Genomic DNA, 15,706 nt, shown 5'->3' on the forward strand with positions numbered 1-15,706 from the left:
GAATGAGAACTTTGGGTGGAGGTAGTGTATTTATATTTTTTGATATTATTATTTATAACTAAATTTTAGCAATAATTAAAATTTTAATACGTTGTTAAAATTTTGTTGATTATCTTTACGTATATACATTTATGATCTTTATCGGATAGAGCTACTCGGTAGTGAAAATTAGAGAGTTATACTCCATAGCTAGCAAGGGTTGGCATAGCTTAACCATGATCCGCATTAAGCAATTTCTAGTTCGACATAGAGAAGCCCACAATGACTTTTACCTAGTTTAAGTGAGATATCATCACAGAATTCTAAAAAATTTATACTATAGCTACAAAGGAATAGAAAAGCTGGTGAAGAAGAAATAAGGATATAATGAAGCTCATCTGTCATGCTTTCTTTAGTTAAAAGGAAAAAAAGGTTGAAGAAAAAAAGATGCCAGAGATAGTACACACATATGCGAGAGGGATGGGGAGAAAATTTCATATCATTTGGAACATGTGAAATACATAATATTGGAAAAAAGTAATTAATATTCTCACATGTTATAGAAAACGAGTAATTCATTACATATTATTTTCTAGTTATACTTCCTATATCCTGCTTTGCACCTACATTTCATCTTAATCATGAGAAATATATGAGAATTAAATGGAAATTATAATCTAAAAAAATTCAATTTTAAGTTCATTAATAATTTCACGGGGCTAGTCTGGGAGTTAGATTTTAGAGCGGATAAAAGTAGAAAAGGAAAACTTGGAAGCCATGAAATACAATGACTCCCAAGCCTTCCCCTTTCCCTTCATTCCCCTCCAAATTTCAACTCTCAACCAAATCCTAATTTGCATATATACTATTAAACACAACCTAATTTTCAATCCAACCTCAAAATAAGGTCTTCAGGATTTCAACCAATCACCTAAGCCAGGTATAGGAGTCGCCAAATGTCTCATACCATCCGTTGAATTTAGAGTTCAGGAGAGAGTGGAGATTCTCAAGAAAAACAAGTTCCATTTGAATACAACGTTTTTGAGGTGACAATTCAACAAAAAACATGTTTGAATACTAAAATAGTTATAATTAAAAGAAGCATACAGCACAAAAAAGCAATTCTAAAGCAGCAAAAATATAATAAACATCTAAGTCAGCCTCTGAGCTGCTTCCTTGGCGATAACCCTTTCCTTAGCCTTGGTCTTGGCTTGGGACTTTGAACCCATGATGCCACCGCCCCACTTCTTCCTGTACTCATCATACTTGTCATTGAAGTTGGCCTGACAAAAATAAGATACCAAAACACACAATACATTCAGTGTTTAGGCTAAAACATTAAACAGCAAAAAACATCTCAAGATTTTAAATCCGAACCCACCTTAATAGCCTCCAGGACTCTGCTGAACTCCAATTTGTCTTCATTCTTAACAGTTGTCAAGGCCAAAACAGATGCAGTTTTCTTGTGGACAACCTGTTGAAATACATATGCATTAAAATAATATTAGACAAGGAAATTTGAAAATCAGTCAAACAATGTCAAAATCACAATCCTCAAACATAAATTACCGTTCCGAGGCGAGCCTTGCCCTTAACGATGCAGTACGGGATTTCCATCTTCCTGCACAGTGCAGGGAGCCAGACAACCAATTCAATTGGGTCCACATCATGAGCAATCACAACCAGCTGTGCCTTATTCTGCAAGCAAAGGCAGTTTAACATGTCATTAATCAACATAAAAAGCGACAAAAGGGGACTGCAATCAAGAGCATTAAAAAAAACACAACCTGCTCAATAAGGTAGGTAACATGGTTGAGACCATACTTCACAACGATAGGTTTCTTTCCTTCAAGAGGCTTGCCATCAGCTTCGGCCTGAGCCCTTTTCAAAAGCCTTTCCTTCTTCTCTGCCTTGTCCTCAGGCCTGTACTTCAGAAGTATCTTGAACAGGCTTGTTGCTGCAGATGAAATCATTAAAAGCAATCAAAATTACAATACAGCTAACACAAATTAAAGAAGTAAAGTTGGCAAGCAAGCCATGCAAAGAACACTTAAATTACATATATAACACTAAATCAACCAGCAGTTAAAACACAAAGATGGAGAATTAAACATAATAAAACAAGCAATTAGTGTTGTCCAAAACATGTCTGGCGAGCAAAATCAAATTAATAGTGTCAGACATTTGGTTATGTTAAACAAGTAGCAAACATAAAGATAAACAGAGGTTTTACAAACATAAACATAAACAGAGGTTTTACAAACATAAACATAAACAGAGGCTTTACAAACATAAACGGAGGTTTTACAAACATAAACGGAGGTTTTACAAACATAAACGGAGGTTTAACAAACATAAACTGCTAGAGATGCAAAATGATGATGTAAACTTCTATATCTTGATTTAGTGTGAAAAATACAGAGTATGAAATTTTATTGAAATGCGTTCCAATGAAACCACAGCACAAACAACTATTCTTTTTTTCCAGTACGGCAGACACAATAATATCTATCAATATTTGTTACCTACCTTATTCATACCAATAGCATTAACATAACACAACAGTATGAACAAATTCAAATATTAGATTAGTTTAGGGTTACAAACCGAGGTTCTTGTCTAAGGTCTTTGTGAACTGGTTCAATGCAGGTGGAACCTTCAACCTCTGCTTAAGGATCCTCTTCTTCCTCTGAAGTTGAACAGTCTTTGGCCACTTCACGAATCTTGTCAAATCCCTCTTCGGAGGCAATGCTCCTCCGATTCCGAACTGCTTCGGACGCTTCTCAAATAGCGGATTCGTAACAGTCTCCTGAAATTTATTCCACAGTATGTATTAAAAACAAAACATGACCAAAAAAAAGATGAACCGTGAATCTGATTCAATTAGAAGGAGATACATACGGTTTTCTTCTTAGCAGGTGCTGGAGCTTTTACACCTCTTTTTGGAGCCTACAACATCAGTATCAACAAAAAATACATTAAACTCGATACAGAAACGGAAATGAGTTTATTAATTCGTAATGAAGTGAAAATCAAAACGAGAAATGAGATCATTATTAAGAAGTACGATCTGAATTAACGAGAGAAAGAGAGAGTTGAGGAACTCTGCGATACTCACCATAGCTGGTGTTGGCGCAGGTGGGCGATGCAAAAATCTTGTTCGGGACTAAGAGGAACCCTAACTACAATCGTGTTTATATATGAGGCTGGTCATGTGCATAACTGGGCCGGCCCAATTTCTGGATTGCGACTGAACCAACATGCTTTTACCAACCCTTTAAAAAAATGAAAGTTGCTAGTGCCATAAATTAAAAATAAAAATCAATGCTTTCAGAAAGACATATAGGTGAAAGTTTTATCAACGAACATAATTTATGATACAACATATTACATCGTTTAATTTATTAGTTGAAACAACTTAATAAGATAATAATTTGATTATTGTTGTTGATAATTAACTTTATACTTCATGTCTTAGTCTTATTTTCTCCAATATTTTATTGGTTATAGTGATTACTCTATTATATATTTATATTTATATTACCATCTAGATAATGTATATTAAAACAAGATTCGAGCAATTATGAGCATATTAAGTGGCCAATATAGTTGGAAACTTTGTGTCCTAGAAAATGGCAAGTTCCTCTATTGGTTATCGGCGCATGATTTTCTACCAACAAATTTACTTAGGTTCAACAAAAATCTTTCGATATCTCATTTTTATATAGGTGTAATAATATTGTTGAAGATCTCATGCGCACTTTTAGAGACTGTGTAAACTAAATTCTTATTTGGGAGTAGTTGGGCTTCGATGGTCAAGCTTTTTGGAATGTTGTTCCTTTTTTGTCTTGGGTGAAGGCTTATTATAGGCTTCCGTATGGATGTCTTTTTCTAGCATGTGTCTATTAGGCCCAGAGGAAATTGACTATGTTATGAGGAATGTCCATCAGAATTTTAGTGATCAGGGTATTGTTAATAGTTTTCACTTTTTACAACAATCTTTCTTTGACTAAGGCTTTCTGGTGTTTACCTTATGAGGGTAAGGGGAAAATTAACGTGGATGATACATATAATTTGAGATATCATGTTACACGTGGCAGAGGAGTTATCCAAAATTATGTTGGTCTTTGACTGCTTTCCAAAAAAATTGGTACTTTATTTGCAATTCAGTCGGAGCTATTGGCTATGGAATATGGATTTACTTCCGCTTGGAATCGAAGTCAAGGAAAAGTAATTTTGGAGAGTGATTATCTTAAGGCAATTAAGAGATAACCTAATTATCCATATTCATTACATCTCTATCATTGTTCATGGGATTTAGGCTTTGCTTTCGAGAGATTGAGACGTCTAAATTAAGCATATATTTAAGGAGGGGGAACATGATGATAGACTTTATAGCTAAACGTAGTAGTTATAATTAGGAGAAAAAGGTACTTTGGAAGATTTCACTGCAGGAGGCTCTCAAAATCTTGAACTTTGATCTTTCTTCTTTCTTTATTGTAGCTTTTGGTTGTTGTTGCTTTCAAATGCACCAAAAAAAATGAAGTGACTAATTAGTATTCTTTAAGAAAATAAGTATTTAACCCAAAAAGTATATTAGACAGAAGTCCCTAATAAGTAACAATTTTAGTGCCATAAAGAATATATTTTACATTTTGACAATTGTATAAGTCCTTATTTATTCAAAACTTAGGTAGAAATATTACATAATTAAATTATTTTATTAGACAATGGATATTTATTTTTATTTAGCCTTCACAATTTGTTTGGGCCTTCATAATCACTGACATAAGTGACACACATTGTAGGACAGCAGATGTGTTGTGATAGGTGAGGTTGCCATATAAAGTTCATGCTTCAAACTTCAAAGAAAGTAAAGTAGTAAAAACATCAAGTGCTCATGACATAAAAAAAAGCTCATAAAAACCTGAGCAATAAATTATATCTACCAACCATCTTCATGTATATCAGAAACATTTACTTGACAAAAAAATAAGTGTTTGCCATGGGGGAACGTAAACATATTATAGAATAACACAACCATTCAATAATCTCCACACTAGGATGAAGTTTCTTCAATTTCCCCAACAAGCTTCTACGAAAACCCTGTTGTGATACAATTACAAAATGAGCAACCACAAACACTAGAGAAAAGCACTTTGACCACCATAACTAACCACAAGTGATTTGTTTGTACCTTCAACTAGCTGATGGGAGGAACACCCGTATAAGCTCTCTTACAGTAATCTTCTTTCTGCATGTTGGGCATTTATTTTGAGCGCTAATTGCAGTCTTGATGCAAGACTTGCAAAATATGTGACCACACTTTGTTGATACCTCTTCTACCAAGGGCCCAATACATATTGGACAGTTGAAGACAGGCTCTTTTGGAGCTTCAGGTGGTGCCATATTTTTCCTCTGCAAAACGAATATCCAAGTTCAAATCAGAATCCTGAACTCTAGCAAACATTCATCTATAACCTCTGTATTTTGTTTAAGGTTGTGGTTAAATATCAACGACGAATAAAAGTTAACATAGTGTGGTATAAAAGAGATAACTCCAAACATGGAGCACAAATTATTTATTGGAAAAAAATATGATTTTCATGGAATGCAGCACGAAAGGGGGGAAGCATTAAAACATACATATAAAAGCTTTTACCCAATCACCCCCAAAAAATTTTATAATGAACTGCACTAGCAATACAACATCTAGGAAAGCATGCAGAAATGTCAAACTGCAGTTTGCATCAGTTCCACTACATGGAACCAAAAAAAATCAAGAAAGAACCAAATTCAAGATTTCAAGTTCAATATCTCTGATATCTTTAAGTTGGCATGCCATTCCAGCTTTGGTTCATTGTAGCCCATCCCCACAAAATGTGAGGCACACCACACACAGCTTCATTTTGCCCTTTTGTCCAACTAGTATGGACTAACTAACTACTTAGGCCCCAATAAATTGTTAAAAAACGGTAACAATTAAGAAGGGTTTAGATATCGATGAAGGGTAGTCCGGTTACTAGGGAAAAGAAAGAGAGACCTAAAAAACTACAGGCAAAAGAATTAAGAGTGGTTTAGATATCAATGGTTTGCAAACGGGCATAATTTATAACAAAGCATTATGATAACTAATTTATTCCGGAAAACAAAAGACAAAGAAGCACAGATCGTAAAACAATATGACATGTAGAAAGGGATTATTTACCTTATGGCTGCTATTGCCTTCAGAACTTATACAAAGATCATAATGATCATAGTTAAAAATTGGTTGGCCTGGGGTGACTCTGTTGCGTTTGTTGCAATTACTGTTTGTTACCCTTATCTGATCTTCTGCATTAAACACAAATGAGAGCAGGGTTGAGCACCATAATCACTAATTATCAAGACCATATGAGGAACATACAACATCAGTTGACAAAATGAATTTTTTTAAAGATGAATTGTGTGCTGCAGCAAGTAATGATGTTAATAATATCCACATGTGAGTGAGTACAAGAGAAAATAAGGGACAGAGTAAACATGAGGTTTCTACAGTATTATTCCTTTTCATGAGGTTTCTACAATATTTCCCACAGACACAAATATGAGAGAATATTAAAAAAACAATTTGATTACATAATGAAAATGATCCATGGGATATATAAACAGTGATTGGATATAAACAATCGCATAGCAGGTTACCTAAATCCAAATCAACTATAGTCCTCCTGCGACTTCTTCTGGAACTGTTTTTGTTTTTAGCCTAAGATGAAATGAATGAACAGATGAGATTAATTTCAAATAAAGACTTAAAAGTTATATATAAAGAGAAAATATAAACCTCAGCAAAAGCCCTTGGAGTAGACTCAATAACATCATCATCAAACGCATCCACATCAATTGTTGGAGGTTGTTCATGAACTTGCAATTCTTGAACTTGTTCAATACCTAACTGATTTGAAGTTCCCTCCTCCTGCTCTCGATTCTCACCAAATGGAAGATGGTTAAGGTCAATGTCCAAAAATGTTTTCCTCCGTCTATAACTTCTCACTGGTGCCCTACCTGATCGAGAATTCATCTTTGTACAATACTCTCTTATCAAACCTGAAGATCAAGAGCAAAGGTTCCAAAAATCTGAACTTTATTAAAGGAATGTGAAAATTGGCTAATAGAATTTAGATAATCATCATCTAAATCCAAAAAAGAAAACTAATTTAAAATATCAAAATTGAAACTGAGCATGATCACACTTGGAACATTGAATTGAATTGAATTGAATTCAAATAAGGTGGTAGTTGGAAGAGAGAGAGAAATTACCGACGAGGAAATCGGGGATTGTGCCCTAGTGGAGAAGTGGTCACGCTTTTTGAAAACAAGAACAAAGACAAGAAAAAAGAAAAAAGAAAAAAGAAAAAAAGAAAGAAAAGGGGAATAGTAGTGTTTGGGAACGGGGACAGAGAAAACTCAGAAGGACCCTGACACGCGTCTTCACCTTCGAGGATACGTTGGTCCACGTGGCCAACTATTAAGGAGAGTACCACGTATTATATTATCATTATTATATCATTCATTGATTACATGTTAATTATCAATGAGCATAAAATAAAATTAATATACATGAAAAATAAATAATATTTTCATTATATATAAAATTTATATTATAATATATAAATATTAAATTTAAATATAATTTTATTATTTAAATTTATTTAATTGTTATAGTTAGGTAACAGTTTTATCCAAAATATAATTTAAAATAATGAGTTGTAATTTTAATCCTTTGGTTGTTATGAGTTGTATTAGGATATTTACTAAAATATTAATTTTTTTACATATAATAGGAGCCATCCACTAACATATCCTCTTAATAATACACCTAATAATTTTTTGGAGTAAAATTTAAGAGTTTAATATTTATATGTTTTAGTATAAATGTGTTTTTACATATTTGATATACTATATGTATATTACTTTTGTTGGGTAGCCATGAACATTTTCCACCTAAATGTTAATTGATGTATTAACATCGTAAAAAATATATAATATTATTACATTTATATTAAACTCAAAATTTAATGAAAAAATTTATTGGAATATAAAAAACAATAAAAAATTCCACTCTTTATTATTTAGGAGGATATTTATTACTAGGAGCCATCCTTTTCTCACATTTTAAGCAACAGATCTTGAACAATTGTTAGGTTTAGAATTATTATTTTTGTTTATAGACAAAATTATTATCTTACTCCAAAGCTTTGAAATGTTTTTTTAATTGGCTACAATAACCCTTTGACGCCAAAATTTCAAGTAATATTTTTTATTAGATCTTTTTAGTAAAAAGGAAAAAATTCCTATTCAAGTTATTTATAATAATAGATATATGTTAATAAGATATACAAATGTAATGTTGAAGGAATTCAGGTGAAAATAAATGAGGTTATTTTGCAGATGCTAAACCTGGGTCGTCTTATAATTTTTTTTGTAAGAGTATAAAATCTATACACTATTAGTATGAAGATTTATACACATGCATACTATAATCTATTATTTATGTAGATTATTATTTTTTTGAAAAAAGTCAATAATAATTAAATATTAATGGTAGATAATGCAATGATAATATATAATACTCATTCACTTTCGGTATATATATATATATATATATTTGTTTTTTGTGAAAAAAGCAAGGGCTGAGTTGGATTAGTAATGAGATAGGAACACAAGAATAATTTTATGTTTTCTGTTGTCAATATTAACCTATTCAATTATTCATAAAAAATATAATTAAGTTTAAAAAAACTTATATACTAACGTACCCTATATTTGATAGGGTAGCATAACGTGTATCACGTATTCGTACCTGTACTGAGTATTATGTTATTATGGTTCAGCCAACACTTTATGCATTAATATGTGATTAACCCTTCAGCTCTATTTCATTCATCTCATATTTTTTTGGTCTTCTACACAAAAATGAAGTCTAATGATTTGATCAAGATTGGTACTCATGCTTGTCCTAGTTAACTATGGTACTGCAACAAGGGTCCCTCTAGATGATTATTAAGATCAAAATTCTGCACATATAATTCTCTAGTGCAAAGTACAATGGGCATGCACAGGAAACAACAATGCCAAGTTTATTTGGAATTTTATTTCAATGCTTTTCATATCAATACATTTTTACATGAATAATATAATCTTAGGACGAAAAAAACAAAAGGGAAGCACCAAAATATAGTTGCCTTGACCTGATGGCAACAAAAACCTTAGGAAGAGCCAAGTATAATAACCTACACTAATGAAGTTCACTAAGAAGTTTTGTCCTGTATGGACTTCTCCATTACCATAATCCTTATGACTTGAGATGAATTTGAACTCACCAGTGCAATCTATTTGTAGATCCATTCGTTTGCACGAGCACCCGACTCGTCCATGTCTATGAAAATGCTTACGGCCTGAAGCAAATAACAGAGGTTAGAAACAATGCTCACCAGCAGCATAAATTTGAATATCACATCCTAAATTGTAATCGAAGTATAGATCAGGTAACCAAACTTAACAATTGAAAGATAGGCTAATTTTTACCTTCCCGATCCGAGGTCGTTCTTTCGATTTTGCAAGGCTGTTCCGAATATGTGAGACAGCTCCCCAGCATTTTAATGTGTTTGCAACATCATCAAGCCTCAAAATGTACTCTTCTTCAGTTAATGGGAAGGATCTCTAATAGGAAAAAATCATTAGACACATTGAAATAAGAATTACTTGGATAATCCAGACACATACAAGCAATGCCATAACTGGTACTAATATCACTTAACTAGCATGTACTTCCAAGTACAACCAAATGCATGGTTTAGATACTCAAGAACTACTTTTATAATAAATGCTATGATTTGTCAAATGGCATCTAATGAAGATTCAGGTGTGGTTATTGGATACCTCAAATGGTGGAGATCATCCATCCACCCAAGAGTTGTTAACAGCACAACTCAAGTTCGGCTCGTTTATTTAATGAGCTCAATTTTCAGCTCAAGTTCAGCTCATTTGGTTTATGAATCAAGTTTATCGAGCTAAATAATGAATCAAGTTTCAAACAAATAACGAGTTGATTCGGTTCATTATCAGCCCTATAATAACAACACAAGTCATTCTGACATCTATTTTTGGTAAAAGTTAGAAACTTTCATAGTTTCATTCTGACATCTTGATTGAAATGAACCTAGTTAATCCTTTATCTTTTACAAAGAATCCACAAGATTTAGCAAAATGGTTTTAGTACCTGTTCCATGTACTTCCACATGACATTCATAGCAAGAAGATTTCTTCCCATGAATTCCTGGCACAAATCATGTAACATAAAAATAAGGAAAAGCAGAATAACCAAAAGAGAAGCACAGAAACAAATAAGATAGGTGCTTAATTCAGGTCATGGACTGGAATTATAAGATCAAACTGCATCTCAAATCATACACACTCCAAAAGGGATATATTTACTAGTAACAAGTGAACAATTTCATGAAACAAAAATGTAGGATATAATGGAAACCTTCATCTCTTTACTATCCAAAATTTTCTTAACCAAGACCATGTTAAAAGATAAATAGGGATAGATATGCACTAATGAAGTTTTCAGTATTTCGTAGTAAATGCCCGATCAACAAGCGCACTTATAAGACCTTTTTAATCTAGTATGTGCACTCCACTTGTTGAAAATCTTACCTTTTTTATGAATTGAACATCATAAGACCTCCCATATTTTTTCCTAATAAGAGTAGCAAGGTCAAATCCATTAAACTTGGAATCATCTATACCAACTATTTTCTCTAGATTGTCTCTGAGCTTTTCACTATTCACCTGAAGCATATTTCAAAACAAAACAAAAAAGGTTCAGAAGTATGCACAACAAAGGAAAATCAATCCTCATATCTACCACTTTTGCTTAAATATACAGGAATAAAAGACTGAGTAAGACATACTAGAATGAACTAAAACAGCTGCAAAATGAATAACAGATGGAAAATTATGTCTACATTTTGTAGTGATATATTACAATGCTAAGGTAGTTTAGAGTGCAAGAAAAGGAAATTGAGAAGTTAACGTACTCCTCCGATTTCATCTTTCGGAGATTTGTTGTTATCAATGTCATCTGAGTCATAGGGATCCATACTGTCACTCACTATGCTGGAAAATATGGGTCTACATTTCCTGGCACTATGCCGAGATTTATACGCAATCAGGTATCCAACATTAAGGATGTCCAATCCTCTAGAAGGAGAATAAGGCCCGGGATATCCTGAAAATGGGACTTTGTTAACACTTGCTTTCTCAGAATGATCCTGAATTCTCAAAGGCAAACTACACTGTTGGGTGGACATAATGTTCATTGTGTCCTGCACTCACTGTCATTCCAAAAGCAATGAAACCTTAGGAAAACAGAAATACTTAATAGTGTTTAGTAGACATGTGAGTCAGTGGTATATAACAAAAGGTTTGAATTCTATTATATGTTTGATGTATTTTGTTAATATAACACAGCACAATATGAAATCAAAAAGTGGAAAAAAGAGAGAACAAAACACCATTATGTTTTGTCTAGGTGCCAAACACTGCCTTATAAATTATGATCAACCCAAGAAAGACAAGTAGGTCATGTATATGAAGGAAATACATAATTTTATACATCAATAATCGAACCTCTTTATCTTAACGGGTGAGTTCAGCTACATGGATCGAACAACACCATAATACAATTTGTTTGTAAAAATCAAGGAAAACAAAACATTTGCTAAATCTGTTCAATAATCTTCATCTAGCAAGCTGGTGTGAGCATTTAGAATAATCAACCCTGATCTCATACTAAATCTAAATATTTCACTTAATGTTATTCACTATATAAGTTTGGAAAAAGAAAGAGATTTATAATAATAAACAGAAAGTAATGATTTTTGCAAACCTGGTACTCCTTGGGTTGAATGGAAATAATGATTTCATGAAAAATAGAGATTAGAAAAGATAACAAGGAAGAGGCAATAACAGCCTCACGTTCTAACTCTAACCTTTACTTTTCATATGTTTTGTTCTCTTGCAACCACACAATGTTATGTTGACTATGTTTTTGACTTTTAAGTAAAAGCTTGTGCTAGTCAATGATAAAACACTATATGTCCAAATTTTTAGTTCATCCTTGTATAATTTATAATACTCCTTTGATTTTACGGTTGCAATCCAACGTATATTTAAATCATTTTTAAGATAAAATAATTAGAAATGTGATATGAAACTTAGTTTTCAACCTAATATAGATATTAAAAAATATATTTGGTCACATAAGTATTGAAATATATTTAGCCCATCAGAATATATATTATGAGAAATATCTATCTCACTATATTTATGACACTCTTATATGTAACATTGAATTGAAATTTTACTACGGGTAACACTTGATAGCCATTATAGTCTGCAAAATCTTATCCAATAACATTTGCTATGTATGCACTAAGTTTGAGTGCTTCGATTATGAAGTTGTTTATATCTTTCTTCCTCTCAGGTTGAACAACCAAACCAAATATAAAAAAAATAGTTTTTTACAATTGAAGAGTAAAATATGGTAACATGCAGTGATAGACTAGAGAAGGATATTCAACAAAATCTGACTAAGGCTCTAGAATGAGTAAGATTCAACAACATTTTATGCCTTACAAACTTTGACACTTGACCATTCATTTGCATTCTCTCTTGGTTTTCAATCTTGTCTTTTAAGCTTCTTGCATTGGCTTCATTGTATAAAACTACTTGGGAATGATTCATTCTTGGACTCTTGGTTCCGAAGTCACTTGTTGGAATTTTTGTTTGTTGAGAAATAAGAGCTTGCATTGCAATCCTTGGTGGTATTCTAGGACTCTTGGCTATATCTTTACTAGCTTCAAAGCTGAGTTTACTATAATTGAGACATCTACACAATCTTGATCTTTCTTCAAATGTGATTTTTGGATGAGACTAAAATTCATTCAATTTGGAAATGAGTTAGAGTTGTTGGTGTAAAATATGGTAGTAAGAAGAAAATTCTAGTAAATGCTATCAATAATATCAATAGTAAACACTATATTTAAGATGATTGGCGCTTATGAATTACATGTGCTTATGTTATAGTGATTTACTTAGTCTAAAATATTTGTTTAAACTTCACAGTATTAGAGGTACACTGAAGGTGTGAGAATTCTCAGAGTAATGCCACATGCCTTAAGTTTAATAAACATTTCCCTTCTTCATGTCATGCAATAAATCAAAACTATATCAGAATAGAAATGGATAAGGCTCTAGAATCTAGACCATAAAAGAAGGGTGAAAGAGCCAAATTAAGGTCTGAGAATTTGTAATATGAAAATCTGATGCCAAGCATTCCATTTGGTGTATTAACTGTTGAAGCTAAATTAGGAAGATGATGCATATGAAAAGCAACAGAAAAGGGTGTGTATTGTGTAACATAGATACTCACCTCAAGGTAGATATCAATGGCTCTATAGACACCATCAAAGCAGTCCCTAGCAGAGTCTGGCAAACATTCTGCAACTCTAAGAAATTTAGAGATCTTGAGGTTATGGTCAGGGGATATCTCCCTCAAATACTTATCAACTAATCTTCCAACCCTTTTCATTTTCTGCAAAGACACTCCATCAAAGCCATTGATATCAACAAATAGTCTAACCAATCTTATTACAAGATCAACATCATAATAAACTCCCATATCATGCCCTGGTACAAGAAGATCATCCAATGTAGCTTGCTCAAGCATCCCACCAATCATTTTTTCTAGCTCAGTTCTGCAATCTCTGCTTAACCCGAATCCGGAAACAATCCTTAGAACCCAAAAAAGGCCTCTACAAGAAAAAATCTTCTTACCTACCAATATGACACCATAAACAGCTGTTTCTGCCAGTGCAGCATACTCATTGCTATTTCTACAATTAACAGCTCTAGTTTGAGAAGCTGTTTTCAGATAATGCAACAGAAATCTTGTAAGGACTAAGTTGTTGTTATCAGTTTTATATGCTCCTGCACACTGAAAAAGTTTCTCAATGATCTTTGGGTATAAACTGGTTAAATCATCAAACCACCATGCTTTGCTTTGCAAAGTTGAGTTTACTTTTTCTGGTGTGGTTTTGGTTGATGAAGAGAATCTCTTAATAGAATTGCTATCTGGTGAAGAATACGACGACGACGATGAGGGTGAGGAAGTGAAGAGGTTTGCATCTGAATTTTGAGCAATCTTTGCTAAGAGTGCACAAATGATCTTATCTAAGAGACCATAACAATCTGCATATGTATAAAGTAGCTCACAACTCATAAGACTTACAAGTATGTCATTCCATTTCCAATAATAGATATCCTTAAGAAAAGTTTCTGTTTGTTGCAAGAGATTGTTGGTGAAAAGATCCTCATTCATTCCAAGATAAATAGCACAACAATGAAGTAGAGGCACATTAGCAACAGTGATTGTGATTTTGCCTTTGTTGTAACAGAACCTTGAAACTAGCTCAAACCCTCTAGGGCCTCCAGGGAAATCATTGATTCTAATCTCAAACTTCTTTCTTCTCTCTTCATGATTCAATATTTTCTTCACCCTTCCACAGTATCTTGATATAATCTTCTGCAAAATAAATGAACTAAAGTCACATCAGACATTATATTTCTATAAATTTTCATTGAATCTAAGTATCAGTAAAGAACAGTAATGATTAATGAATACCTCGTTCACAAGGAATATATGCTGACCATTCATGTTGATTTGCAAGTTACAAAGCTTCGGCATAGCTACTAGTGCTTCTAATGAATAACAAAGTTGTGGTTTTAGTGACTCAGTCTTTGTGAATATTGAAAAAAAGAAAATGCTTTCACATGCAGTGAGTGATATTGTATCAGTATTATAATTCTACTAGTATGGTTAGTCTATATATATATATATATATATATGTGTGTGTTAATGTTATTCTACATTAGGTTTGTTTATTCCTGTATATGTTTTTTGTGCCGTGACTCCACAGTGTTAACTATTACTATATTTTAGTTTTGGCTATATTGTGACAGATCCCATGTATATGTGAAGTTTGGTATTATTTTAAGAATTTTAAATTTGTGTACCGACAATGTCGACATATTATCTATTATTGATTTGTATTATTTTATATTTTAGAGTTAACATAGTAATATATAAATGATTATGATTTGCTGTAAAAAAACACTTACATTATCGATGTATAAATGTTAAATCCTTATTAAACGTGGAGGCACAATAGCTAATTGCCTAAATGTGTCTACAAAGCGAACAAACAAGTTGTTATACCTTATGTTATAATATAAAGTTTGCAGCAAATCACAATAATGTATTGTTTTAAAAAGTATGCATGTTGGTGGAACTAATAGCAAAAGTATGCATGTTGTTTTAAAAAGATAATGTTGGTGGAACTAATGTATTGCACGATTTTTGAAATGATTATTATTCTTTGAAACTATGTTGGTGGAACTATTCTCATGATAATGTAATGGCAAAATTAAGTTTTTGCTTAAGAAAAATCAACCATGTACCACTTGAATCAACGCTAGTTGGTTTTTCTATTAAACTATTCTCATGTTTTTTTAATCCTTAAATTTATTTTGTTGGAATTATGGCTCAACAAGAAATTAAACTAGGAATCACGGGTCTCTATGTTTATTAATGCAATGCAACTTTTTCAATAAGAAAATG

The 15,706-nt window shown here is 32.5% G+C and overlaps 4 protein-coding genes across 6 annotated transcripts; all 4 read right to left on the reverse strand.

The window, feature by feature from the left end:
- Positions 983-3,170, reverse strand: LOC109353195 (60S ribosomal protein L7a-1). The gene is made up of 7 exons (XM_019595411.1): positions 3,098-3,170; positions 2,881-2,928; positions 2,587-2,788; positions 1,767-1,936; positions 1,549-1,677; positions 1,361-1,453; positions 983-1,262 (listed from the first exon to the last, which is right to left on the reverse strand). The coding sequence occupies exons 1-7, from the start codon at positions 3,098-3,100 to the stop codon at positions 1,131-1,133; spliced, it is 777 nt and encodes a 258-aa protein (XP_019450956.1). The 5' UTR covers positions 3,101-3,170; the 3' UTR covers positions 983-1,130.
- LOC109353199 (E3 ubiquitin-protein ligase RNF4-like) lies at positions 4,886-7,347 on the reverse strand. Of its 2 annotated transcripts, XM_019595417.1 has the most exons (6): positions 7,279-7,347; positions 6,803-7,065; positions 6,664-6,724; positions 6,188-6,312; positions 5,177-5,397; positions 4,886-5,085 (listed from the first exon to the last, which is right to left on the reverse strand). In XM_019595417.1, the coding sequence occupies exons 2-5, from the start codon at positions 7,037-7,039 to the stop codon at positions 5,179-5,181; spliced, it is 642 nt and encodes a 213-aa protein (XP_019450962.1). In that variant the 5' UTR covers positions 7,040-7,065; positions 7,279-7,347; the 3' UTR covers positions 4,886-5,085; positions 5,177-5,178. The 2 variants fall into 2 exon arrangements, with proteins under 2 accessions (XP_019450962.1, XP_019450961.1); XM_019595416.1 differs by having other exon boundaries at positions 4,886-5,397.
- Positions 9,232-12,019, reverse strand: LOC109353197. 2 transcript variants are annotated; one of them, XM_019595412.1, is made up of 6 exons: positions 11,915-12,019; positions 11,064-11,360; positions 10,681-10,815; positions 10,241-10,297; positions 9,547-9,681; positions 9,232-9,416 (listed from the first exon to the last, which is right to left on the reverse strand). In XM_019595412.1, the coding sequence occupies exons 2-6, from the start codon at positions 11,343-11,345 to the stop codon at positions 9,351-9,353; spliced, it is 675 nt and encodes a 224-aa protein (XP_019450957.1). In that variant the 5' UTR covers positions 11,346-11,360; positions 11,915-12,019; the 3' UTR covers positions 9,232-9,350. The 2 variants fall into 2 exon arrangements, with proteins under 2 accessions (XP_019450957.1, XP_019450958.1); XM_019595413.1 differs by having other exon boundaries at positions 11,064-11,368; positions 11,919-11,961.
- On the reverse strand, positions 12,604-14,894 carry LOC109352818 (BTB/POZ domain-containing protein At3g19850-like). Its single transcript, XM_019595010.1, has 3 exons — positions 14,711-14,894; positions 13,460-14,611; positions 12,604-12,960 (listed from the first exon to the last, which is right to left on the reverse strand). The coding sequence occupies exons 1-3, from the start codon at positions 14,771-14,773 to the stop codon at positions 12,604-12,606; spliced, it is 1,572 nt and encodes a 523-aa protein (XP_019450555.1). The 5' UTR covers positions 14,774-14,894.

Source organism: Lupinus angustifolius, chromosome LG07 (genome assembly GCF_001865875.1).
Source record: "Lupinus angustifolius cultivar Tanjil chromosome LG07, LupAngTanjil_v1.0, whole genome shotgun sequence".
NCBI lineage: Eukaryota > Viridiplantae > Streptophyta > Magnoliopsida > Fabales > Fabaceae > Lupinus > Lupinus angustifolius.